Genomic DNA, 23,936 nt, shown 5'->3' with positions numbered 1-23,936 from the left:
AATGTATGGAACTTTCACCAGTAGGTGATATAGTATATAATCTGCCCTCTAAATTCCAAGACAGAGTAAATCAAGATAGCATTATCTAATCAGATGATATCTTTGCCTACAGATGGTAAGTAGTCTAGGCCCTAACTTTCATGCCAACATTGTCAACCACAGATGGAGCTTTGGATTGTTGTGGCTTTTTGGGATATCTTGTGCTTCAACTGATCAGTTTTTCAAATCTGTGGTTGATAGCTACTTGTTATTATCCTGATGTGTAGGCCTTGCAATTATACTAGATGTTTAATCAAATGGTGAAATGCATCCTACCCCCACTCCCCCCCCTTTTTTTTTGGAACTTTATGCCAACTGCTGTGTTAGAAATTAAGTTCTCATTTCTTCTAATGTATTTATCTCTTTCTGAGAACTTCAAGGGAAGCACAAACACACAATGAAAAAATCTGTTTTCACCCTTTAGAAGATCAGAATGCAAGAAAGAAGGAAAGAAGAGGTGTTAGAAAAGCAAGAGAAAATAAATAAAAAAAACAAATGAGAAAGAATTCATTGGTTAAAGAACCGAAATCTTCCTGAAATTTTCTCTGACACTGTTTGTAAAGATTTTGAAGATGCAGATTTTTCCTGATGGTCCAATGAAATAGACAAGTCATATGATCACAGCGATCTCAATGTCTCTTTCCGTTCCCTTATAATTGATGGGAGATTGTACCACCACCAATCAGGTGCACTCCTTTGCTCTTATTTGTTTCATGTTCATTGAATTCTGTATTTTCTTCTGTTCAACAAAAAAAAAATAACATGCTATTGTCTCAAATTAAAGCCTTCTAATACAATGTTATAGCAACTTACTTCTGGAGAATTAACATGAAATAACCAAGGAAATTTCTGATTTGTTCTATTTCTGCAACTTCTCTTGGTTGTTGTGTGCTCAGGAAAACAAGGTACATTGCTTTGGCCGTGGCACATCATGACCATTTAGAATCCCAATCATCAGAGTTTCTTGAGCCCCGCAGCCATCACCTTTTTGTGGGGCTTTCTCTCTTGCTGTTAGAGAAAAAGGGAAATACCCAGGTGGTCAATTCCATGATTTCAGATAATCATCCTGAATGTAAGCCTGGGCCATAAAATATAGTTAACTAATTTCAGCAATGCATGCATGCTTGTAAACTCATGCACACATGCTCCAAAAAGAGTATCTTCTCTTCCTGGAAGATCTTCTGCTGTTTAGCTCCCTCTTTCTGCTTTTATAGACTGTGGGTACCTTAGGCGTGATGGTAAGTAAACAACAAGGAAAGCACTTTGCATATGTATCAGTGCGGTTTCATCACCTGGTGGGATACATACAATTATATAAAGATGACCCCTGGAAAAGAAGAAACACTCAGTCAATTGCAGCCATCATTACAATCTATCATCGTCCTCATCATTATCATGGTTTTTAATTTGTAAATCCGTAGCACTCAAAAATGAATCCATGTCTTTCGATATTAAGCTTCCAACATTGTTGATAGCATCAGTAATTTGTTGTACTTGGTACTTTTTTGTGGAAATCCGAAAGATGTCAAGTCATGAGTCCCACAACTCTTATGAAGCCCCCTATGACACCACTTCTTTTTATGGCACCTACGGCCAGGAATGGGTTTTGTTGCCTTTTGATTTGCCTTTTTTTTTGTAGGGACTGCGGATTTAAAAGTCACTGTGTTCTTTTTAGCTTTACTCTTCCCCTACTTGCAGATACTCAACTTCACCTTTTTTTCCTGTGGGCTCTTGTCAACACTGTTTGATTCATTGGAAAATGCTAAAGAAAAGAAAATTTTTCAAGGATTAAGAACCAATGATACAAATGGTAAGATTAGTGATGATGTGTTCACCCTTTTACTGAAAAAAAATTGTGACCCTTCATTAGAAACAAAGCATAGGTTAACAATAAAATAATCATACAAGTTATTGATATATAATGCTCTATTATTAGTAACATGTAACATACTGGAAATGAACAACTGCCATTATTAGAAATATAATGCAACTAATGAATCATGTGAACAGATTTTTGAATCCTCAAATCTTTGACATTCAAATGTTAAAACTTCCTTGGCCCCAAACCATGGCAAAGTCTGCAACGCAAAGGCAAGAAAGTAGAGCATCGGATATTAAACAAATCTTAATTGTTCTTTCCCATGGCTAATTTCATACTCCTTTATATGTACCATTTTTTATACACAGGAAAACATAAATATAACTATGTAGTAAAAAAGGAAGAGAAGATCAAAAGGTAATTTAACTTATAGAAATTGAATAAATATGGGTGGAAAAATGAAAACCAAGCCTAGCATTTGAGTTTGTCTTCTCCAATGGAATTCTTGCAATGAGCAATTGCAGCTTGAATTGCAGCCTGCAACTCTTCCATGGTGCTGTCACTATAGAAGAAGGAAAACCTGTGGTTGCAACAAGGAGGCCACTATTTGTAGGAGATGTCCTCATTGAAGCGGGCGCTGAATATTCTCCTCTTCTTCCTCTCAACTCTTGCTTGTTTCTCAAACTCAAGTTACCTGAAAATGAATAAGCCTGCCGACGGAGATGGAGATTGTCTCTCCTCCCTCTGAAGAACAATAAAGGCCGAACCATCCTCACGTACCTCTTTAATACACGGCTTACGTCGAATCTCATCTTTTTCTTATTGTGCTTCTCTTTTTCTTGTGTTTCTGTAACGTCACGCCCTTTCTGCCATCTTGTTAAACTGAATATAGAGAAAGACTTGGACTTGCTTCTTCCTTTTCCTTCAATGTCGTTGCTTTGACGACGGTTACTAACTTTGTCATGGTTCTTGTTGCTGTTGATGTTGTTCTGATATTGCTGTCGCTTTTGCTACGATTGCTGCTAGTTTTATCAGGTTTGTGGTCATCTAACAACTCTCTACGGGAAGGGTGAAGTTGTCCAATGAATTTGTAGAGGAACGCGGAGACACTGGAAGGTGAGAAAGGAGGTGGAGAGGAGCAAGTGACCATGAAAGAAAATGTCATCTGCTGGAGACAAATCGATTGCAATTGAAGGTGGGGTTTTCGTTTTGTCAGGGACTGTATTGGAGGAAGAGTGGAGAGAGATTGTGAAGGAGAATTCATGAGAAGGAGAGGAAGATGCTGAAGGAGGTGAAGCAGGGGATGCCGATGGTTGTTGCTGCTTATCTGCTGAGCCTTCTTTTGTTTCCTGTTTTAACTTGCCTTCTTCATGCTTCCTGTCTACAACTTTCTCCCTGGTCTTTCGCTGCTGATAGGTATCCATGATTGTAATTAAGCTACCCCCAAACGCAAACAAGATCCGATTCAGTATCTGAAATCCTCTTTCTTCTCCTTCTTCTTCTTCTTCTTCTTTTCCTTTCCCTTGGTTTGGTTTGGTTTGTTTATGGATTACCAAAACTTTTTGAGAGAGAGAGTGGGGAGGGGGATGAGGAGATTAGGAGTCAGTGGGGGAGAGAGAGAGGAGCGAGAGACTGTTGTCAAACTGCAGTTGGGCTTAACGTGTCTTTTGTTCAAAATGCGACATAAATTTGCTTACTTTTTTGCATTATTCTACAATAAGAGAAAGGATGTGGTGGCCATTGGCACTGTGGAGATTAGATGATACATTTAGCAGTATGTGTCAAAAGGGTTGGTGGGTCCTTGTCAAATCCAACAGCTTCTGAACTGTTGATCAAAAGGAAATTTAGATCACAAACATCCAAATTTGCCCACAACAGGCAGATGGAATGGCAAAGCAAAAGAAAACTCTTTTATTCTTGGGTATGTGTCTCTGTATGTGAGTTGTTCTGCCGATGACAAGGCCGAGGTCCAACAACAAAAAAAAGTTAAAAATCGTATTCACATACACCCAGAAAGATGTGCATCCATTTTCAAGAGGAATCTTAGAAAGTTGGGATTGGAATATACAACACAGAACAAAACCCTTTTATCCTCTCATTGTTACCACTACCAGGAATAACCCATTGCCTCTTTTTGCACGCAGGCTAGTATGGGAAAGTTTCTTTTACTTTGCATATTGTGTGAAACGAGGATTCAGACATGCTCTCATCTTGACAAGGATATGATGTCATTTCTAGTCTTTAATGTTTAAAGTCATGGTTCAACTAATTTGAATTTCACATTCTTCTTTTCCCCTTTTTCTTAATCATATGCATTTATACAAATTTTCTCTGTGAATGGACCCGATTTGACATACCACTTTCAATATTTTAAGCTGATTTTTGATCTAAGAAATGAGACGGGACTGGCGTCATAATCCTGCCATCAATGGAAACATTTCCTACAGTTCAGAGTTGAATTCAGAAGGCAGTGTAGTGTGGCTCCAAGGCTCCGTGTAAATGCAAATGAGTTTCATTGTAGGGGGTGGAGATGACGACCCCCAGCCAGCGCGGGTGCAAAGGTTTTTATTCATCAGTCAATTTAAGAATATAGACTTAGGATGAAGATCGGAGGGTGTTGAATGTGGCGTAATCAGAAAGATGGGGGAATGAAGGATGGAAGCAAAAAAACTTTCACAGTTAGGTGAGCTGGTAGACCCACGCACACGTGTACAAAGTGGTCCTTTCCAGCATAGACTGCCCATGGAGGAATTTTGTGCATCTAGTTAAGGTCAACATCTCAATCATGGAGGCATTATTTTGGTGCACTGACTCATCTTCGCCACTCAAAATCTTAATTCTATCTCTCTCTAAAGATAAGAAGGGAGCGGGGGGCGTGGGGTGAGAAGAAAACAGGGCATAAAACAAAGATTTCACCTTCAGAACCAATATAACATCCTTTGGGTGGGGAAGCTTCCCCTTTTTCTGCTTTTGCCGCTGGCCACTCAAATCTCTCATTTACTTTCTCCTCCAAAGACAGAACCAGTCAACTAGGAGAAAAGCCAACATTTTCCCCTCTCTGTGTGCCTATGGATTTTAGCTGTACGCACAATTTTTTTTTTATTATTATTATTCTCAAAACTCCTCATTGTTTCTCTTTGAATTTTGTTTATTTATTTATTTATTTGGTTTCTAAACTCAGGCTGTGAATGATGAGGAAAGAAGTTGGGACACTTTCCTTCTTAAAGATGGAACTTGAATGGTACAGAGGGCGTGGATAGCGAGTTCACATGTATCTTGACTGGAGTCAACATCCACCAGCCAAGCCGTGTCGACTCGTCCCCACAACGAAGCTGGTCCCAACAGTGATACATGAACACACCCGTGCTCAAGATCTCGACCCTCGGACATGGCAAGATCCAGATACTAGGAGCCATAAAAGATCAAAAACATATATATACACATAATCTAATCACGTCTGTATGGCCTAAAGATTAACCAACTACAGCTATGAATACAGAATCACAATGTTCTTGAGAAATAAGGTTCTAGTTAAGAAATAATAAAGGAATTGCAAATTTTTCTATTCCAGGGATTGCCTTCCGACTTATCAAAGGAAGGAACAAATTTCAATGAACAATGATACATGAACAAATTTCATTCAGCAAGCTGATCACGCAAGTGTTTTTTCTTCCTAGTTTCTGACAAATGTGTATTAGAGTACTCATCAAACTCCCTATATATTATAACATTACACCTAAGTCCACTATCATTTAGTGTTAGCTCTATGAATTGGAGCGACTGGTATACAATGGGATGAACACAGATGGAAAAATGAATTACCTCTTAGGCATGCCACTTATGCACCAGGGACTATGAAGCCCTTCCGCCTATCTTTCTCATTTTTTTCATCTTTTCTTTTTCCATTTTCAGTTGAAGCAAACATAAGCCTTCTCTCACCCCTGAAGCCAGAAAACAGAAACCTAAACACACATTTCAACTCTGATCTTCTGACCTGGATTATAGATCCAAATGGATCCTCAGTTGCAAATGGACCAGAATGCTCAATGCCCCCCAATAAGGAATTGAAGGGAGTTACAAAAGCGGGAATGCACACCATCTTCCCCATATATGACCACCTCCAAAACAATTGTTAATACCCACAAAACGCAACGGTAATTGGAGAGGTATAGCTAGTCACTTTCACTACTATGTCTATCTGAAAAACAGGACAAACAAGAAAAAGTAAGGAGACTTTTAGTAACATAAATTAGCAATGAAGAAAGAGAGAGGTAGCAAAGGAGTTTTGTCATTACCTCCTGTTGGTCTTTTCCCTTCCATGGCTTCTTTCTTCTCCTGGCAACTAGAGCAAAGGAAAGGACCATCCCATGGACGCAACTTTACCGCATTAGATGAACCAGCATGAATTGAAATACCTTCTCCAGGTTTCATCTCTAATTGACAGACTGCACACATGAACAGCTTAAACATGTTGCACAGCGGGTATTTTGTGTCCAACCTGCATCCAAAAAAAGTGTTCCTCATGAAATAAAACTACAAACTACTGTGTCCTGTCATCATTCACAGCAAGCTATGCCCCACATAATGGCTAGAAATTAAAGATGTGTGGGTCAAATGATAACAATCAAAGTACAAATTTCATATTTCAACATATGAGGATCCTCATAAACACAAACCTTTCTGAAAGCATAGCAGATCCTTCCTCAAATAATTCCTCCACCACATCTGGCTCCATGTATTCTTTATCAACTTGAGAAGATGATTCAGAAGGCTTCTTGCGAAACATGGCCTTGAACATTCCTTTTCCTGGCCTCTTTGGTGGTGGCAAAGGAACAGCTGGCTTCTCTTGTGGTAAGATGTCAACAACAATGCAGGTTGTATCATCTCGAAGACCCTTCGCCTGCAAAGCTTCCTGTTCATTGGAGACTAAGGAGTCAAGAGACATGAAGAAAGACAATTGATACTAAAATATAGCAAAGCCGGAAGGGCATATTGTCCCAGCAGCAATACTTGAAGAGTATATTATAAACAACAAGTAATTCAGGAGTGTACTTTCACAATTTGTGCAGCTGCAGCATCTGCTGGCATTCCGCGACAACAATCAAGAGCTACTTCGGCGGATAAAGCATCCCAAACACCATCACTTGAGATAATGAGCCTACCACCAGCTGTAGATAACTGCAAAAGATAAAGCAGTAGGAAAATTATAACTTTAACAACAAGAACAAATTAGCAATCAATAGAAAAGGTTTTCTAGTTTCAGAAAAAAAACACTAGCATGGTCAAACAGTTGCCAACCTTTTCAAAGAAAACTGATTTCAGTAACAAATTTAAGAGAAAAACTCAAATGCAGGCCAACTAACAGATATCAAATACAGTGTGCAGGTAGATTATGAAAGACAAACCTTTACTTGCTTTACATATGGAACAGGAACAATGTACTCCCCAACATCCATATCTCCAATGGATCGTGAGAGACACAAGCCTCCAGGCCAACATCTCAAAGGACCAATCTACAAAATAACTTTACCATTAGATCACCAGCTTTGATCACACAATTAATCAGATACAGTTTCACCTTGACTACAGATGCTCAAATTTTCTATGGAGAACCAATTCACCATCATTTTTAGGAAGATCAGTATTATGTTTACCAAATCTGTATATGAACAAACTAGAGACAGAAAGAAGTTGTTGCTAACTATACTTGTTACAGCTATTATTGTAAGTTTTTAAAAAGAGTCCTCTAATTTCACATCAATTAAGTTTTAATGTCTTTTCTATACACTTGTCCTAAAGCCATTTGATGTCAGAAACTAGCTTCTATTGTGTTTTCCAAGTATTGTGGTTGGACATCCATTCACAGGAATATATCTCTTAAGGGTGTTAAGTTTCACTGCTGGAAAAGAAAAGGTGAAGGTTCAAGAGATAATTTGTTAAAGCACTCAAAAACAACGAGATGCACAACTGTAATGGAAGAGGAGATACCTCTGCACCACCACCAGTATTTAGCCGACCAACCTCCCCCCCACTTGCAGTGATTCGATCCCTCCTAATAAGATGAAAAGAGAAAGTAAGACCTCGATAATAGGGAAAATTTTACAGCAAACACTTTATCAATAACTTACTCCTCTTCATTGCATTCAAGCCTATGATCAGCTGACAAGTAATATATTTCACCTTCCGCTGATTCAAGTATACAACGGGAATCACCAACAGATGCGACTGTTATAACCCATCCCTCTATTATCACAAAGGTTACAGTCGTTCCTGATGTTTGTGCTGGAAAGAAAACCATAACATTTATGTCAAAGACAAAACATGTGAGAGGAAATTCAAGAAGAAAAGATGACCTAAACTTAAAAATTAAAAGAAAGAAGTATCCACTTAGAAAAATGTTTTTGCTTCTTTATCCCACCCCATGCGTGGAAGAAATTACTGCTTATGTACATGAACTTATATGCCAAAGTAATACCCACCAAAAAAGAGCAGGAAAAATATTGTGTATATGTTGGTTTAGGTGGTAAATTACCCAAGCTGGATGCTGATCGGTGGTGCCAACTTGACTATATCCACACCACTTTCAAGTTGACATCTCAAGCACTATTAGTTAACTACTAAGACAATAGTCATAAACTATAGATCTTCCATGAATAAGATCATATGTATATTGGACAAGCTGATCTATAAATAAACATATACTAATCAGCCATAGAAGATGAAGCAACACAGCTCCAACATAGCATCCACAACCAAAAATCCATCCCCCTTAGGCCCTTACCACCTGAATAACCGCACACGGTGCTAATCAACTATCACAAAACAATATCCAACAACTTCCAAATGCAATACTTTCTACAAATGAGCATGTTTCTCCATGGAGGTTCTTAATAATAAATCAGTAAAACTCCATATCATACACGGGCCTCAGAGAAAGCAAAATGCACCAATAAAAGGATACGAGAATATAAAACAGTTAGTTGAACGAAACAGTACTCAGTCTACATGCATACAAGCGTATGTGCTACGTTAGATGAGTGCATAAAAGAGATGCAATTTGCATAAATAGTAACATCTACTCCAAAAGTAAGCGCACAGTTCTAACAAAATTAAAATTTATATATGGACAAATAGTCCTTTTCTGTCCAAAGGTTATCCTACAAGATATATGCTATACTCAGATATGTTAACAAAAAAACAAAACAACTCATACCTCTCTCTTGAAATTCTTTATCTGTTTTAACAAAGCCTGCAACCAGAGCCCTTGGCAGTGCAGCAACCCATTCATCTCTATTAAGATCAGTTGGAATAGCATTTAGGACATTATTGAGGAGATTCTCCTTAGTATAAATAGCAGCAGCAGACCCATTGTGTCCATCAAAGAGCTGCAAAAAAATAGAAAAGGTTTAGCAAGACAAACCTATCAAAGAAGGAAACAATAAAGAACATCAAGGATGCACCCCTTCAAAAAATAATCTTTCCAAAGATTTCCAAAAGCAAATAGAAAATGACAAGTATACTAGCTTGAAACTGTGAAAGCTAACAAATTGTAACTACACCAGTATACCTAACGGATAAAAGGTTCAAAATCCTTATATTTTAGTAATGCAAATTAAAGATTAATGGTGAGTCAGCACGAGTATATAGTATGTGATTAGCACCATATGAGATTAAAAAATTTATACCGCGAAAACTGAGAATGTGGTGACACCATCTCCAATCGCTCTTTGGCATTCTGTTTTAAGCAATGTAAAGTCTTCGCCTTTCTTGCTTTGGCTCGCTTGTCCATGTACAATCTCCGGCTTTTCGATCTTTTCATTTGCCAATTCTCGTTTCAGTAAGACCGACAACGGCACCGTGTGATGTTCGCCTCTCAAGGACATTGTTAAGAATTTTCCAAATCCAAACACGATACCAGTAGCTACAAATCCTCCTCCCAAATCAACGCCTCTAACTCTCCATGAATTACACTAAACAATCCTGAGAGATACACAATGCAGATTTCAATGACCAAATCTCATCACAAAAAAAAAAAAAAACAAAACAAAGAATTGAATTGACTTTGATCATCTTTTCTTTTATATATATTCAACAGATTAGACGGCAATGACAACGGCAAAATCATCTAGATCCTCCATAAATAAGAAACAATTAGAGAATCTAATTCATATAACTTTTGAACGATCAGATTTTACATAAAATCTTAAAAACTAAAAAGAAATGAATCTGAGTCAATGTAGTCAAGAACACGTTAGAATTATTCCTACAAATCTGTTCATCAATGTAGTCAAGAACACATTAGAAATATTCCTACAAATCTGTTCATCATAACAAAAAAAACGAATCCGATGCGGGAAGAGAAATGCGAATGAGAAGAGGAAAACATATACACACACACATCCAAAGAGAAAGAGAAAGAGGAAATTACAGTGTGAAGAAAGAGAAAGGGAAAGAGGAGGAAGAGAAATCGGTCGATAGCAAGCGGAAGGAGATTACGGGCGAAGAGAATGAGACTACGAAGCGATGAATTGGATTCGTCGCTGCGATCGAGAAACGCGGATCCCTGCGTCCTGCAAGAATTCCATTCTATTTGTCGATTGAAGCTCTTTTGAGAATAGAGAGAGAAAAGAAAAACCACACTGCTTTTACAATGCGGAAATGAAGCAGCTTTCTTCTTGGTTTTGGCCCTTTTAACATCCGACGTGGCAAAAACGGCGCGCTTTCTAACTTCACTCGGCTGCACCAAAGAAGAAGAAAAAGAGAGAGAAAAAGCCGTTTTCAAGCCGTTGAGTTTTTCACTTATATGCTCCATTTGACCTTTGGGCCCAATCATCGGGCTACGCGGGGATTTTTAGACCGTCCGATTAGGGATGATTAAGAACCAAAAGATCATAACGAAAGGTACTTTTGAGAACTCTGGCCCACAACGAGATATATTCGTGGGCCACTCGTTTACCCCATATACCCCCCTTTTTTTCTTCCTTTAAAATATTATTATTATAACAATAAAACGAAGCCGAACGATTGGATGGGACCAATTAAGACAGGGTTCGCTGGCGCCGGTTAAGCAAAACGACGCGTAGGCGCACGATAGCCAAAAATTATCAAGGGACCAAGTCAATTTGTCAATTCTCGTACTCCTTACGGGACGTGGGAAGCATGCAAAAAAATAAATATAAAAGAAAATTGTATGTTTCGCCGGTTAATGTCACGTAGTTGTGCACTTGGTGTGGGCCAGTCAAGGCCTATAGCCGAATGGGCTCAGTTAATTTAGGCACCAAATTTCTCTTGTCTTTGCCAACCTAATCCTTTGACCTCCATCTGGACGATCGCGAAATTCTCGGCGCCATTTATCCCCTCCTCTTATCAGACTCCTCCCAAATCCCACGCGTAGATAACTCTTAATCCATTCACGCGCGGATAACCATGAATCTTTAAAATAGTTAATTATCACGATCCTGCACTCAACGTGTTTTTTGAAAACGACGTGAATACTTAAATAACTTTCAATCGTACTCTAATATACTCTGGGCTTGAGGACGGATGAGCAAAAGCGCGTGAAGGGATTAGGAGTTGGAGCCAAAATGGTGGTTACTAAGAGAACTCCGCGTGAGATAAATACGAGGGTCATGTCAAAGACAATATTGTCTTGTTGGGGGATTTGTGGGAAACCAAGGAGTAAGGTAGGCTAAGAGAGAGAGAGAGAGCCTGTTCTATTTATTTGCACTTTGCAAGCTGGAAAGGGTGGAAAAGGAAGGGGGGGGCCAGCTTTCCTTATGTTTTGCCCAAACATGTGTTTGCAATCAACAAAAACACAGCTCACCCACATCGAATTACAATAATAATAAAAAGAAAAAAGGAGACAAAGAAGTGAGTATGAGATTGGTGGTCAAGTTATTTCCAGAATCCAGGAAAAACAGGGAATTAAAGTGAGATGTGGGAATGCTTCGTATCAGAGAGAAACCCTGCCAACAAGTATTGATTGGATTAAACCTGCCATGACCATGTCCAAAATATTAAAACAAGATAAGAAAACATAAGCTGGTAGCATCAATTATTGATTGATTTATCTGCAATAATAACTTATAGTTAATAAATTAGTTTAAGTTGGACTAGATAAATCTGTTGCAGGTCCTGGGGTTAAGAAAAATCTATGGACAAGGGCAAGTATTTTTCTCAACCACATGGTTTGACAAAACTTTAAGCAAAATAATGGCAGATTCCTTGAACCTGTTTACCTGCAACATGGACATTAATATAATATATAAAACATAATTTAGTGCAAAAGGGTGATCAAAGTTAGAGTCAGTCAAATTGAACAAGTGAATCCAATGCTTATTAGTTATAAAGAAATAACAGTGGGAACATTCGATTGGAAGGCTTTCAGAGTAGATGCAAAACAACAGATAAGAGATTATTGACAGCACTGAATGTGTCTACCCTGGTTTTAAGTCAGCATATTCTTGCTCCAGCTACTCTTGTCATCAAAGTTCAGACCGCAATCTCAGCCTTATCCAGCTTGTCTTACAATCTCTTGTTAAACAAGCTTAGTTGAAGTTTGAAATGGAAGTTTCAAGAACCATGGTTTCTTGTCCATGAAAAAGATAATAGCGTAAGGACTTTTGAGTTTTCTCTCAGATTTTATGAGTATGCAAACCATGTGCCATACTTAAAATGTCAATAGAGTGAGAGACAAGGTGAATCTCTCATTCCTGTGAACTTTAGAGGCCAAGACTGGAGTTCAAGTAGGTCCCAACCCCAGAAGACTAACAAAGTATGCAACAAATTGCACATTTTGCTAGTTTTAAGAAAAAGCAGAGGATTCCAAAATGGATGTCCTTATCAAGATTCTATTGCAGGTACTCTAATTAGATAATAAGTGTTGAATATTTGATGCTAATCATCACCTAACTAGCATTAATAAAACTCAAGATATTAAGAAACATCAATGATTATACAACTTTAGCAGATATTCATCCAAAGTGATTACCCAAATTTGACTCTGCTGCCATGACTCCAACATCCAAATTGTTCGAAGCTTACAACTTGTTGCGTTGTTCAGAACCTTTCACCCTTAAAATGTAAACCTACAAAAAACAGAAAAAGAGTGAGCATGACTATTGAAAACATCAAAGCATAACAGTAACAATTTATGTCACTGCAATAATGCCCTAGAGAAGCTCATTCCGGCGTCGAGTCGTAATCTTATTTTCCTTTGAACTTTTTACCGTAGAAGTGTTTCTTTAAGCTTTAGAAGTTGTATAGTGCTTTGAATAAAAGCCTTATAACTCTATCTTTTTACTCTTGGTGGAGGTAGAGTGGATGTAAGTGAGTGTTCTTGTGAGGCTATCAAGAGAAGGTGTATATGGGGTATTTGGATTGGTTCGGTAAATCAAGGAGAGATGTTTTATTGTATTTTAATTTTAAATAATATAAGAACTGTTTCACTCAATCAACATAAGTAATAGTTACCTTTTTTTAAAAAAAAAAAAAGAAATGGTTGAACCACGTAAATTTTTATGTTTTTTATCTATTTAAGTTCTTTGAGAATTGCCTTTGTTGTTTCTTGTAGGATTACCAAACACATAGACCATGGGCTTAAAATTTAAAGCAAAAAAATAGATCTTTTGTGTTACTGGAGAGGCAAAGTAGAATTGGTAAGGGGTTATCAAAACGCATAGTACATCCACACACATTTCATTGGCGACTCCTTAATTTGTCAAAGCAATTTGAACGCCAACAACATCAGAAAGGGATAGTCTACTGTAAATACAAACCATACTTCACAATTAAACAAATCAATCACAACCATAGGAGGAAGAAGAAGAATATTATGTGCAATCACCTTAAATGTTGTAGGTCGAACTAACTGAAAAACTAATGCATCCCCATCTACCAACTCATGAGCAACCGCAAACCCTTTCCATCCACCACTAAGTCCTGTTTTTCTAGCCAAATATATTGCTGGATGCTCTTGACCTTCTTCATCTATCAAGGTCATAACCTCATCACGTTTTGGAAGGTTTCTCTTGCAGAAGTGGACTGGAAGGCCCTGTCCTCATATTTCATAAAATAATAACCAACCATTACTTGAGCAAATAAATTAACACAATCCCTAAAATGCAAAGGAAAAGATGCCTTTTGCCCTCTTCTTTTTCGTTTTCCTTCCTTTTTTCTTTCTTAAGACCAACTGATGAGTGTCATATTAAATCTACAATAATGAGGAGTTCAAGTCTTGTACAATCTAATTAAAAAAGAACCAGTTTATTTTGTGGTGAAAACATACAGATATCATCAATACCAACAGCAATGATCAATCTTAAATCCTATGTGGTAATCACAAACCAATTCAGCTGACTACTAACTTTATGAATAGATATAAGAAAATTTTTCAGAGTTTCTAGTTTCCAACCAATACCACATGGTTTACCGGACTAACATAGGATTCTTATTACGTTCTAAAAGTATAACAGGAGATCAGGTTTTAAACATTGGATCAGCAATGAGATCATCAAAGTTACACGATCCAAAACCCATTATAGGTAACTGGAATAAGAAGAATGTAGCATTGAATGTAGAAGCAACTCATTAGAGAACGAAATACCAACTAAATGCAATCTACCAAATCTTGATACCGTTAACATAATTTTGTTTTCAAAACCCAGTCTTGAGGAACAAGAAAAAAAAAACTGCTCTAGTCACAAGAGTTGGCCTGTGGAGGAGGGCCAAAAGTCCAAACTTCTTTCAAAATCATGTATTAACAGTGAAGTCATGAGCCACTGTAAATCTACAATGCTTAGCTGCCATCTATAGAGAAAACAAACAACGACAAAAAGCAAAATAAACCATTAAGTTAGATTGATAGACAAACCAGCCAAAATCCACCAGTAACATGTGATTGAAGCATCGACTTTGTGAAGGTAGGAAAATCAGGCTCTAGACCAGATTCCAATTTTTCTGCTTTCTCCAAAGCCTCAGCCCTGGCTTCATCCGAAGCATACACCCGGTTTGACAAATCCCTCTGCTTAGATACCCTACATTTACCAACGATACTACTTAAGGCTATAGACTAACTAAATCAAACAATCAAAAATGTCCCAACCAGCATACCTTCTTCTAGGTATGCTCACCTTTTCCACAAGAACCTTTGAACAAAACAACAAAGCAAAATAAAAGTCAAGTCTTCTTTTTCACTTAGTTAAAACAATTAAACGGAAATAACGAAATCACTCACTTCATGGTAAACAGAGGCGGGTTTGTTAGCGACACGACTCGATCTCCTAACCACAACCAATTGTTTTTCGACCGTCCGAGGCTGCACCTGTTTTCTCTGCGGATCGGGGAATAAACAAAGAAACTAAGGACAGTAAGCTTCAGAATAGTAGAGAGTTCAAATATCGGTGTATAAATTGCAGAAGAGATCAAACCGGAGAGGGTTTGAAGGATGGGGTACGAAGAGCTTGAGAGAGCTGGGGGAGATTGAGAGCCTCCATTCTTTTCTTGTTTTCTTCCACTCGTTTTCGGCGGCATTCCTCGTACGACAACTCCTGCCGGGCTTCCACCATGTTCGTCGAGAGGAGTTCCAATAGAGAAAAAGGCGTTTGGGGGATGGGAAATGGCGCAGTGACTACAAATTACCCTCTCGACCGTTGGGTTCCCACTCATTTTGATTTCAATGGGTTCGCTCTTTTTCCTCGACCAAAGCGCCGGTTCAATCAAATTTCAAAATCAAATTTTGAAATGAAAGACAGTTTGACAATTTTATCCTTCTCTCTCTGTGACAATGTTTTGCAGCTTGAAATGATTATCTGGCTGGCTTCACCGAATTAAAGGTTTAAACGTGTTGAGATAGATTTTCGACATAACTAATTTAGCTTTCGTATTTCATTATGATATAAATCTGATCTTATCGAATTACAAAAGCAAGCATTGTACATCAATGGTACTTTATTCATTAACTCAAAGAAAGTGAGCCAGTTTCTTATTGACGCCATTACCAGCTGATGCTCTACTTCTACACGGCATCAAACAACGAACGGAACACAGGTTTGTCTCAGCATTCCATCACATACTGTTCTCGGCCTTAATCGGTTTTTAGTATCTTATCTTGCCCAAGCTCTTCAACCAGGGGAGCATTTCTTCTAGCCCATCTTTCAAGCTTCTAGGCCTGTAATCCAACTCCAATTTCGCCTTGTCACAAGTATATGCCCACTGGTGTCGTAGAACGTTCACAGTCTGCATAAAGGATTCTTGTGAAAAAAGCGTATACAAGCAAAACTAAGAATATGAAGAGCAAAGACAAACTATTAAGAAGATAGTGGGAAAGAGCAGAGCCACACCGGGGGACTAATGAGAGGAAGCTTTTCTGTAATTCGAGCAATAAGAACAGAAACCCATCCATAAGCTTCAATCAGACCTAGAGGGATGTTGAATTTAGGCCTACCAGTTCCAGTGATAATGGCAGCTAAATCAAAAACATGCCTGAATGATGCATTTTCTCCTGTGAGTAAATATCTTTCCCCTGGTCGACCCTTCTCCATTACTGCAATATGACCCTCTACTACATCGTCGACATGACAGAAGGAAAACTTATCATTTCCCCTGCCAATGTAACCAGGTAATCTCCAATTAAACCGCTCAATTATCTGAAAGCACAATTCAATATTTTCAGTTACTAATACAACAACCGCATTGCCATTAAACCTACAAAAGAAGACAAGTTTGAAAGAAATCTTACTAATTTAGCAACAACATTGCCCGTGGTAAGCTTGCCAGGACCATAAATTACACCAGGGTAAACCGGAACAATTGGCATCCCTTCTGCTGCAGCCTGCAGAGCTATCTTATCTGCAGCCGCCTTTGATTTCTCGTACTCCGTGCAGAAGAACTTCTCCGGATGAATCTGTCCATCAGAATTTAGAAAATCAGAAACAATTTTCATTCATTGATTTCTTTTGTAATCAGAGTGATTAAATGTTTTCCATTTACTACTTGATTCTCATCGGCAATATATCCATCGGTAGGACCAACAGCGAAGAACGACGACGTATAAATGATCTTATTGATCGTCTTTGTCTCCTTAGCTGCTTGCAGCAAGTTCTTCAGACCACCAACGTTGACCTTAAATAATTTGACTACGACATGTCACCAGTGTACTTGAAAATAGAATAGTTTTAAGTGAGGAGAGAAAAATTAGTTTAAGCTTACGGAGAAGATTCTAGAAGGATCGGGAAGCCAAGGTTCGACGAGGGCAGCAGCGTGGAATATGACGTCGCAGCCGGAGCAGGCATCTAGAAGGGATCGGTAATCGGTGACTTCGCCGTATGCGAGTTCCAAAGAGGCGCCATGGGTGGGTGAAGGAAGCCCAGAGAGGTCGCTGGTACGACGGACCAAGGCCCGGACGGAGTGGCCGCGGCTCACCAGAGCGTGGCACAGCCTTCCTCCTAGATAACCCGACGCGCCTGTCACCAGTATCTTCATATTCTTCTCGCTTCTAAGTCAAAATCCACAAGGATTTGCGTATCAAGAGTTTTTAATACGGCTTCCTCCATCCTCCCCAGTGAAAGAGTAGAAAGGAAATGGAGCGTGCTGTATTATTGAATATATTTCTTGTATAAGTATATTATTTATATTATTATTATTATTATTTAAACTAATAAATATCTCTTTTGGGGGGAGACAAAGAAATAATACAGATATATGAGATGGAAAACTGGGGATTCAAATATTACTATTTGGATTCCCTAGTTCTATGATCAAATCTCTTCAAACCATTTTTTGGGTGATAATACTAAATAGTCAGTGCATTTGAACTAACCAAAATAGTAATATAAGAAAGTAGAGATACACAAACATTGGGTTAGTGTTAGAGCACCTATTCCTTGCCAGGATTTTTCTCTAGCATGAGTATCCATTGGAGGGTAACAAGTGCATCTCATTGAGCCTGCAAACGAACTCCTCATTCCCGGTAATCTAGATTCATGACCCTGGCAAGTCAGCAGATACATAATCAAACACAGTTGTCTTATTTCCAACAACACATCAAGTTAGAGCATTTCCGGTAAAGTCACTATACATTTTATGTTAGAACAGAGGTCATGAGCTCAAATTGTGGCAGTGATCTTTATTGTTTCTACAAAACAGAAAATCACCTCTCCATCCCCATCTATTGCCCTTTCTCATTCCTTTAGGAGTTTCATTTTGCCAAGGGCACCGGTTTGAAGGTATTTCCCCACTGAACTCTCGCAAGCCTCTGCTAAGAGTAGTCAGCCACATATGTTATAGTCTGGATCGACGAATGCATTTGATTGGATTAAAATGAGAATTTCGCCATGCAGAGGTATAAGGGTGTCTGCTCGAGGAATCTGATGACTTTATATCCCAACCTTCAACATTCTGGGGAACACAGACATCAAAAAGGATTTGACCAAGAACCCCATGGACATTAATGCTTGGTGGGTGAGGCAAACGGATCAAGCCTTCCTTGTGTTCATCTTGCACAGACCCGAAATCCCTACCCTCATAATAGTCTATTGAACTAGGCAAGAGGAAATGGTCCCTTTGCACCAGAGTTCCCTGAAAGCTCTGGTTTGGGCTTAAGACTGTTTTGCTGATATTGGAGATTGGCTCAGAGATTTCATCATGTGTCCCTGCTAACCCCATTCGTTCACCCTCAAGTCGCTGAATTCTTTGGGAATATGAGGCAGCCGCTTTCCTGAGAAGCTCAGTCACAGCAGCCTTGTATTCAATTGGATAATGCCGATAATGACCTGTAAAGACCAGAAATTGAAAAGAGTTGAACATGTCAACATTATTTGCCTGAATATGCTTTCAGAATTAATCATGTTCAAGTATAAAAAATTAATAGTGATCCAAACAGAAGAGTTATATTATTTGGGGATTTATTTTATGGACTCCATTCATAAACTTTACATCTATATTCTTTTAAAAAGTTACTAGGTCATTTCTATCATTTTGCCACCAAGCACTATGCAGTAGTCTATAAATGCGTAGTTATTTTCAAATCAAGGGGGCTTTGACTATTTAGAAACCGGTATAGGCTTTGAATTTCTCTATTAATTATATCCTCTTCCTATCTTTGATCCCTTTGTCCTCTCATTCTTATTTTCTGTCAGTTTTACTCTACTACTGAATCATATAGGCTTATGTTTAAGACAATAAGTATACAACCTTTTTTATGCACGCACATAACATGAGTCTTATACCAAAACATGTTTCTTCCAAATGTATGACACAAACACTTGTTCCTTCCGGAAGGTTTCTTGTCTAAGCATTATTGAAGGAAAGACACCAAATTGTCAATGCCATCTGGATTTAGTGTAAGCAAAGATCATATGCTTCATAATGTTTATGAAACAGAAAAAGATGGTGGCTGCAGCATGTGTGCATGCTTGAGCATGAATGAATTGTAGGCCCCCACAGTCCCATCCCTCATCTTTCAGTTTCAATATGTTATTACGCCACTATGAAACCCAGATTAACACATTATATATGGTATGGCCAACTTTTAATAGAGGCAACTACTCATAAGTTTAGAACCTGACCTACATGAGGAGAACCATTCCACTTCACAAGTTTTATGTCACCCCCGAGTTGTTCTATTCTTTGAGCAAAATTGCAGATAATTTGGTAAGGAGCAAGATCATCAGTTTCAGAGCATAAAATGAGATATGGGGCCCCCATTCTCTGCATAAGATTGGCAATGAGTAAACTGTAAACAAAAGTATGGAAGTAATAACTTAAATGAGATAATTTATTGTACACTTACCACAGAGGCATATAAAGTCTGCCAATACTCGGCACGCTGGGATTCAAACCTGCTGAGGAAGAGAGCATCAAGACCAGAAGAGATTTGATTTGCTATCCATGATGCTATTCTTGGTGGATGAGACATTTTGAGAACTGTTGGGTGAACAACAAATCGGGCACCCAAATCACTAGTGAAATCGACAGGGCTAGAATCGTAAATATGGCCCGAAAAGCATTCCTTCACCAACTGGAGGTCATCCTTCACCAGACGTAAAAGAAGATTAATTGGACAAGTAGAACTTAAATGTCTGTAATAATGTTAATAAACCACAGTGATTATTCCTCAAGTAAACATTTATGCCCAAAGGCCATTATACTAATAATAAGTTGATTTTCATGTCTTACGGGAAAACACAAACAATGATTTCCAGTCTTGATGTAGTAATAGTGTGATTAACAACAGACAAATGTGTTTACCTCTCCAGAAACGGTAAGGAATAATATTGGATATACAAAAACAAGATTTAAGCAGTTATCATATTGATAGAGAGATAACTTACTGGATTTCCTGGTGCTTCACACAATCCGTCAATCATCTGCAGAAAAGAAATCATAAAAATACATCATCAGAGAAACAAATGGAAACAAGTATTTCAACATATGAGGTAAAAAAAAATGGGGTTTTCAAAGGTTTGAAAGAATTACCTGAAGAACCTTGTACATGCAGGCCTTAGGACCACCAGAAAAAGATGCAAAGACCACAGGGCATGGCTTCATCTTCAGCTCCTACATACAAAAGTAAAAAATAAGAGAACAATCCCCTCAATGTACCAAAGCATAAAATTTCAAACTACAGGATGACTGAAGATTGACTCATGGGGGAAACTTGAGAGCATTGATAGCAATCTCCTCTTTCCATCAGAGAGTATGCCCCAATCTAGAATCTAACACATTCCAAAACATTTGAGCCAAAGCCCGAGTTTGTGTTCAGGGAAACCATTTGAAAGGCAGCTTTCCCTTCGAATATATTGATCGAGCAAATTTAATTACCTCAACAAGTTCCTTCAGAAGATCTAACGCTAGAGCTGCAGCCTTCTCAGGGCAGAACCTACACAGATTGCACACATCAAAATCCAACTCCAAAGACAATCACGTTAAGCAGATGCACATCCATGAGTCAATTTCAGGCCAAACGAATCAACCGAAGCCATTTGAAAATACGCAGCCATTCTTACCAGTAATTCTCAACTTTCAACGAATGAAATTTGCATAACCTATTCCTTTGTAATCAAATGAAATCATCATAGAAATTCAAGATCAAGCTTAAAAAAAAAAAAAAAAACCAGGTCCAGTATTCTAATTCCCACGATCAAGCAAGAACCAATTTACAGCAGTGAAGATCAGGTACTACAGAAAGTCAAAAAGCATCACCAACCAACATAATAACTATACAACAAAGAATCAAATAAAAGTAAATCCGCCGCCGAAAATTATCTAAAAGAGCATACATGTTTAGGAACTCTGAATGGCAAACGAGAGAATCCCAACCCAAGGAAGCGTAAAGCTGTAAGTAGTTCTTCAAGTGCTTCTCTTGACTCGACATCCAAGCAAACACCACCACTATCCCTCCTTCCCTTCTTTCCACCCTTTCCTTTCTTCCCCAATAATATCTCCCCCCAAATCCCCACATTCTAGCTTCCTTACCTTTACACTCGAATTTCCAAGCAACGATTAAGCTTTTCTCCTAATCCCTACACTTCAGGAAAGGTAGGAATTGCAGAGAATTCGATTCAATCTATGGACAAAAAATTAAATAAATAAAATCAAATAAAATAATAATGCAAGTTTGAATTTTTTTTTTCCCAGCTTTTTATAGGTGTAGAGTTGGGGCGACAGACCACTCGGGGAAATATGAACAGAAAGAACAACGGACTCCGATGCGATCATTTATATCATCATTGAGTTCCCGCAACCGCCAGCTTGCGCAAACGAAGGGACCGAAATACCCCTAAGTCCATTTCGTGTCAATTACTAATTGGATGACTAAATGCACGTTCCATGCTCAAAGTCAAGTCTTGGTCAGTTGCTGCTCACAACAATGTGAAGCGGCCGAGCGTAGCAGAACAACCCCACCTTTTCCTTCTGTTTTTCCAATTATTGTTTGTCGTTATTTCAAGATGAGAGACAGTCCATCCAAAGAGATGACCAAGCCAAAGTTGTGGCTAGAGAATTGACGTGACGAAAACATATCCACAATATCATAATTAACTTACAGTCCATTTCTTAGCCTATTGTTTTTGCATATTTTATTTCTCTAATTCATTAAGTCTATAACTAAAAATTAGTTTAAGCTTTCCCAATGTTAAGAAATTCCACTCTTATATTAATTTAATGATCTTGATAAGAATAACCAAGTGAGTATAATAATTAGACTTATGTATTCACGTGGTTCATAGAGATTAATTGCTTTTAATTTGATTCAACGTCTATTTTTTTTTATTTTTTTAAGGAGTGAGGACCAGAAAAAATGAAAAAGATTAGTATCTGGTTTCCTATTTTGAATGGATAGCGACATGGCATGGTTGGCATTTGGTTTCCTTACACGCTTTCTTTTTCTTTGTCTATATCTTCAAGGATAATTAATCTCTTTTGTTTGATTTTCTATATTTACATCTCATGGAACTCATATTATTAGTAAATGAGATACTTTTAAATTAATATATAAATTTCTTTTTTCTATAATGAGTATATATTTTTTATATTAAAAATATAAATCTCTAACAAATAATATTAAAATTTATCTAATACTCTATTAACTTAAAATCTTATTAGAACTACAAAAAATTGAGATAAATTCAAACCAATTTCTTCTATGAATTAAAAAGTTAGTACAACAAGATTGTTGTACATAGACAAACCAAAGCCAATGACAATACTACCTCTCAATTTCACAATTGAATGTTCTAAAATAATAGGGATCCTATTAAATTTATAAATAAAAGTTTTATTTTATTTTAAAAGTATATTTTTTAAATTAAAAACATAAATTCATGATATATGAATTATATAAATGTAAATGGAAGTGCTTAGCCGATGAGACTTTCGAAACTCGACTTTTTTTCGTTTTTAATATAGACATATTTGGCACGGTTGGAAAAAGAAAATTGAACTTCGATAAATTTTGATATATTGAGTATGGACAAGCATATGAGAGCCGGAAATCACTCAAATAACAATTAAAATATCTGGTTATATTATTTTTCGTATAACATGTGTTCCTTTTTTTAAAATTTTCCTTAAATATCTAAAATAAAGTAGTAATTACACTTGAGGTGAGTGAAGTGAACAACAAGCGAGAAGAAAAACAGAGGCAGACACTGCGGTCGGCGTCTAGCCCAATGCTTCGTATTTCGTGCACCGCGAGATCATAAAATCTTGCAAGCCCGGGCGGACCGCAGCCATCCCGATCCACATCCGATGCGGGTTGGTTAAGATTTCCAAAAGGAAATCTGTTTCTAAAAATAAATAATAATGATAATAATAATAATAATAATAATAACTTTTTTTCTTCACGTGAAAATAAAAAGAATAACAGGCTGTTGCGTTTTAGTTAGGTTAAATGATAGCAGATGAGCAAGACATGCATACGTGGCCTTAAAGCCAACCAGACACATAATTGATTGTACGAAATTTAATTACTCATGAATTCTAAAATTTTTTAAATATTTAAAAAGTTATATATGATAGAGATCACATCTAAAGAACCATTATCCTAAAGAGTTTAATAAAATTAAATTTCCTATTTATAAAATAAATCTTGTTATTCTAATAAATCCCAAAGAGCAATGCCTGTCATTATAAGTAATACATAGATATGAGATATTATATAATTTTCTACTTGTACTAAAGTGATGAAAATTCCACACACAGCTTTAAATGAAGTAAGAGCTACTCGTAAGCGCACGTTAGCACAGGGTCGGCCACACAAGGTAAAATATGCCTTCAAAATCACTTTTAATTAAAGCTCTAATCAAACATAAAATGCTGTTAAAATTGTTAATCACTTTTTTTGGGTTCATAATATTAAATAATATTTTATTATATTAAAAAATATATTCAAATATATATATGAAAAGGAGATAGGATTAGTCGTGAAAGAACAATCCCAACCAACAAACGTCAATAATTGAAAAGCTAAATCAAACCCAATTAATCATTCCTCTAATCCCCACTTAAAATTAATTAATCACCTTCCTACCTAAGCGGAGCTCCCCCTGCATTAACCCGGCGCATATTAGTAACCAGAGGG

At 37.6% G+C, this 23,936-nt stretch overlaps 4 protein-coding genes and 1 pseudogene across 12 annotated transcripts; all 5 read right to left on the bottom strand.

Annotated features, from left to right (window-relative positions):
- Positions 1 to 1,303: 1,303 nt before the first annotated feature.
- Positions 1,304 to 3,463, bottom strand: LOC110416958 (BRI1 kinase inhibitor 1 pseudogene; annotated as a pseudogene). Its single transcript, XR_016351238.1, has 2 exons — positions 2,286 to 3,463; positions 1,304 to 1,366 (listed from the first exon to the last, which is right to left on the bottom strand). The product of XR_016351238.1 is annotated as a BRI1 kinase inhibitor 1 pseudogene (transcript).
- A 1,926-nt stretch (positions 3,464 to 5,389) lies between these two features.
- LOC110416983 (Protein phosphatase 2C family protein) lies at positions 5,390 to 10,530 on the bottom strand. Of its 2 annotated transcripts, XM_021429141.1 has the most exons (10): positions 10,287 to 10,530; positions 9,544 to 9,838; positions 9,072 to 9,243; positions 7,987 to 8,140; positions 7,847 to 7,910; positions 7,264 to 7,371; positions 6,911 to 7,036; positions 6,535 to 6,770; positions 6,154 to 6,356; positions 5,390 to 6,056 (listed from the first exon to the last, which is right to left on the bottom strand). In XM_021429141.1, exons 2-10 carry the CDS (start codon positions 9,739 to 9,741, stop codon positions 6,031 to 6,033), a joined length of 1,287 nt encoding a protein of 428 aa, XP_021284816.1. In that variant the 5' UTR covers positions 9,742 to 9,838; positions 10,287 to 10,530; the 3' UTR covers positions 5,390 to 6,030. The 2 variants fall into 2 exon arrangements, with proteins under 2 accessions (XP_021284816.1, XP_021284815.1); XM_021429140.1 differs by lacking the exon at positions 5,390 to 6,056 and having other exon boundaries at positions 6,095 to 6,356.
- Positions 10,531 to 11,573: 1,043 nt separating this feature from the next.
- Positions 11,574 to 15,613, bottom strand: LOC110416244 (AP2/B3-like transcriptional factor family protein). 3 transcript variants are annotated; one of them, XM_021428164.2, is made up of 7 exons: positions 15,286 to 15,613; positions 15,093 to 15,188; positions 14,969 to 15,003; positions 14,730 to 14,892; positions 13,704 to 13,910; positions 12,849 to 12,945; positions 11,574 to 11,851 (listed from the first exon to the last, which is right to left on the bottom strand). In XM_021428164.2, exons 1-6 carry the CDS (start codon positions 15,421 to 15,423, stop codon positions 12,898 to 12,900), a joined length of 687 nt encoding a protein of 228 aa, XP_021283839.1. In that variant the 5' UTR covers positions 15,424 to 15,613; the 3' UTR covers positions 11,574 to 11,851; positions 12,849 to 12,897. The 3 variants fall into 3 exon arrangements, with proteins under 3 accessions (XP_021283839.1, XP_021283838.1, XP_021283836.1); XM_021428163.2 differs by lacking the exon at positions 11,574 to 11,851 and adding an exon at positions 11,874 to 12,096; XM_021428161.2 differs by lacking the exon at positions 11,574 to 11,851 and having other exon boundaries at positions 12,681 to 12,945.
- Positions 15,614 to 15,774: 161 nt separating this feature from the next.
- On the bottom strand, positions 15,775 to 17,841 carry FLDH (NAD(P)-binding Rossmann-fold superfamily protein). 2 transcript variants are annotated; one of them, XM_021428159.2, is made up of 6 exons: positions 17,733 to 17,841; positions 17,066 to 17,446; positions 16,850 to 16,978; positions 16,596 to 16,760; positions 16,198 to 16,503; positions 15,777 to 16,093 (listed from the first exon to the last, which is right to left on the bottom strand). In XM_021428159.2, exons 2-6 carry the CDS (start codon positions 17,336 to 17,338, stop codon positions 15,953 to 15,955), a joined length of 1,014 nt encoding a protein of 337 aa, XP_021283834.1. In that variant the 5' UTR covers positions 17,339 to 17,446; positions 17,733 to 17,841; the 3' UTR covers positions 15,777 to 15,952. The 2 variants fall into 2 exon arrangements, with proteins under 2 accessions (XP_021283835.1, XP_021283834.1); XM_021428160.2 differs by lacking the exon at positions 17,733 to 17,841 and having other exon boundaries at positions 15,775 to 16,093; positions 17,066 to 17,350.
- Positions 17,641 to 21,879, bottom strand: LOC110416241 (peptidase, S9A/B/C family, catalytic domain protein (Protein of unknown function DUF829, transmembrane 53)). 4 transcript variants are annotated; one of them, XR_002445154.2, is made up of 8 exons: positions 21,136 to 21,878; positions 20,678 to 20,735; positions 20,333 to 20,413; positions 20,188 to 20,223; positions 19,647 to 19,886; positions 19,423 to 19,564; positions 18,010 to 18,627; positions 17,641 to 17,844 (listed from the first exon to the last, which is right to left on the bottom strand). XR_002445154.2 is itself a non-coding variant. In XM_021428158.2 (8 exons), exons 2-8 carry the CDS (start codon positions 21,315 to 21,317, stop codon positions 18,137 to 18,139), a joined length of 1,230 nt encoding a protein of 409 aa, XP_021283833.1. In that variant the 5' UTR covers positions 21,318 to 21,383; positions 21,526 to 21,879; the 3' UTR covers positions 17,865 to 18,136. The 4 variants fall into 4 exon arrangements, 3 of the variants coding, with proteins under 3 accessions (XP_021283833.1, XP_021283832.1, XP_021283831.1); XM_021428158.2 differs by lacking the exon at positions 17,641 to 17,844 and having other exon boundaries at positions 17,865 to 18,627; positions 21,136 to 21,383; positions 21,526 to 21,879; XM_021428157.2 differs by lacking the exon at positions 17,641 to 17,844 and having other exon boundaries at positions 17,865 to 18,627; positions 21,136 to 21,422; positions 21,526 to 21,878.
- Between the last annotated feature and the right edge of the window lie 2,057 nt (positions 21,880 to 23,936).

This window comes from Theobroma umbraticum, unplaced genomic scaffold (assembly GCF_002168275.2).
Source record: "Theobroma umbraticum cultivar Fairchild unplaced genomic scaffold, ASM216827v3 scaffold_51.0, whole genome shotgun sequence".
Taxonomy (NCBI): Eukaryota; Viridiplantae; Streptophyta; class Magnoliopsida; order Malvales; family Malvaceae; genus Theobroma; species Theobroma umbraticum.
Note: the sequence above shows the minus strand (reverse complement) of the source record. Positions and strands in the feature narration are given on the sequence as shown.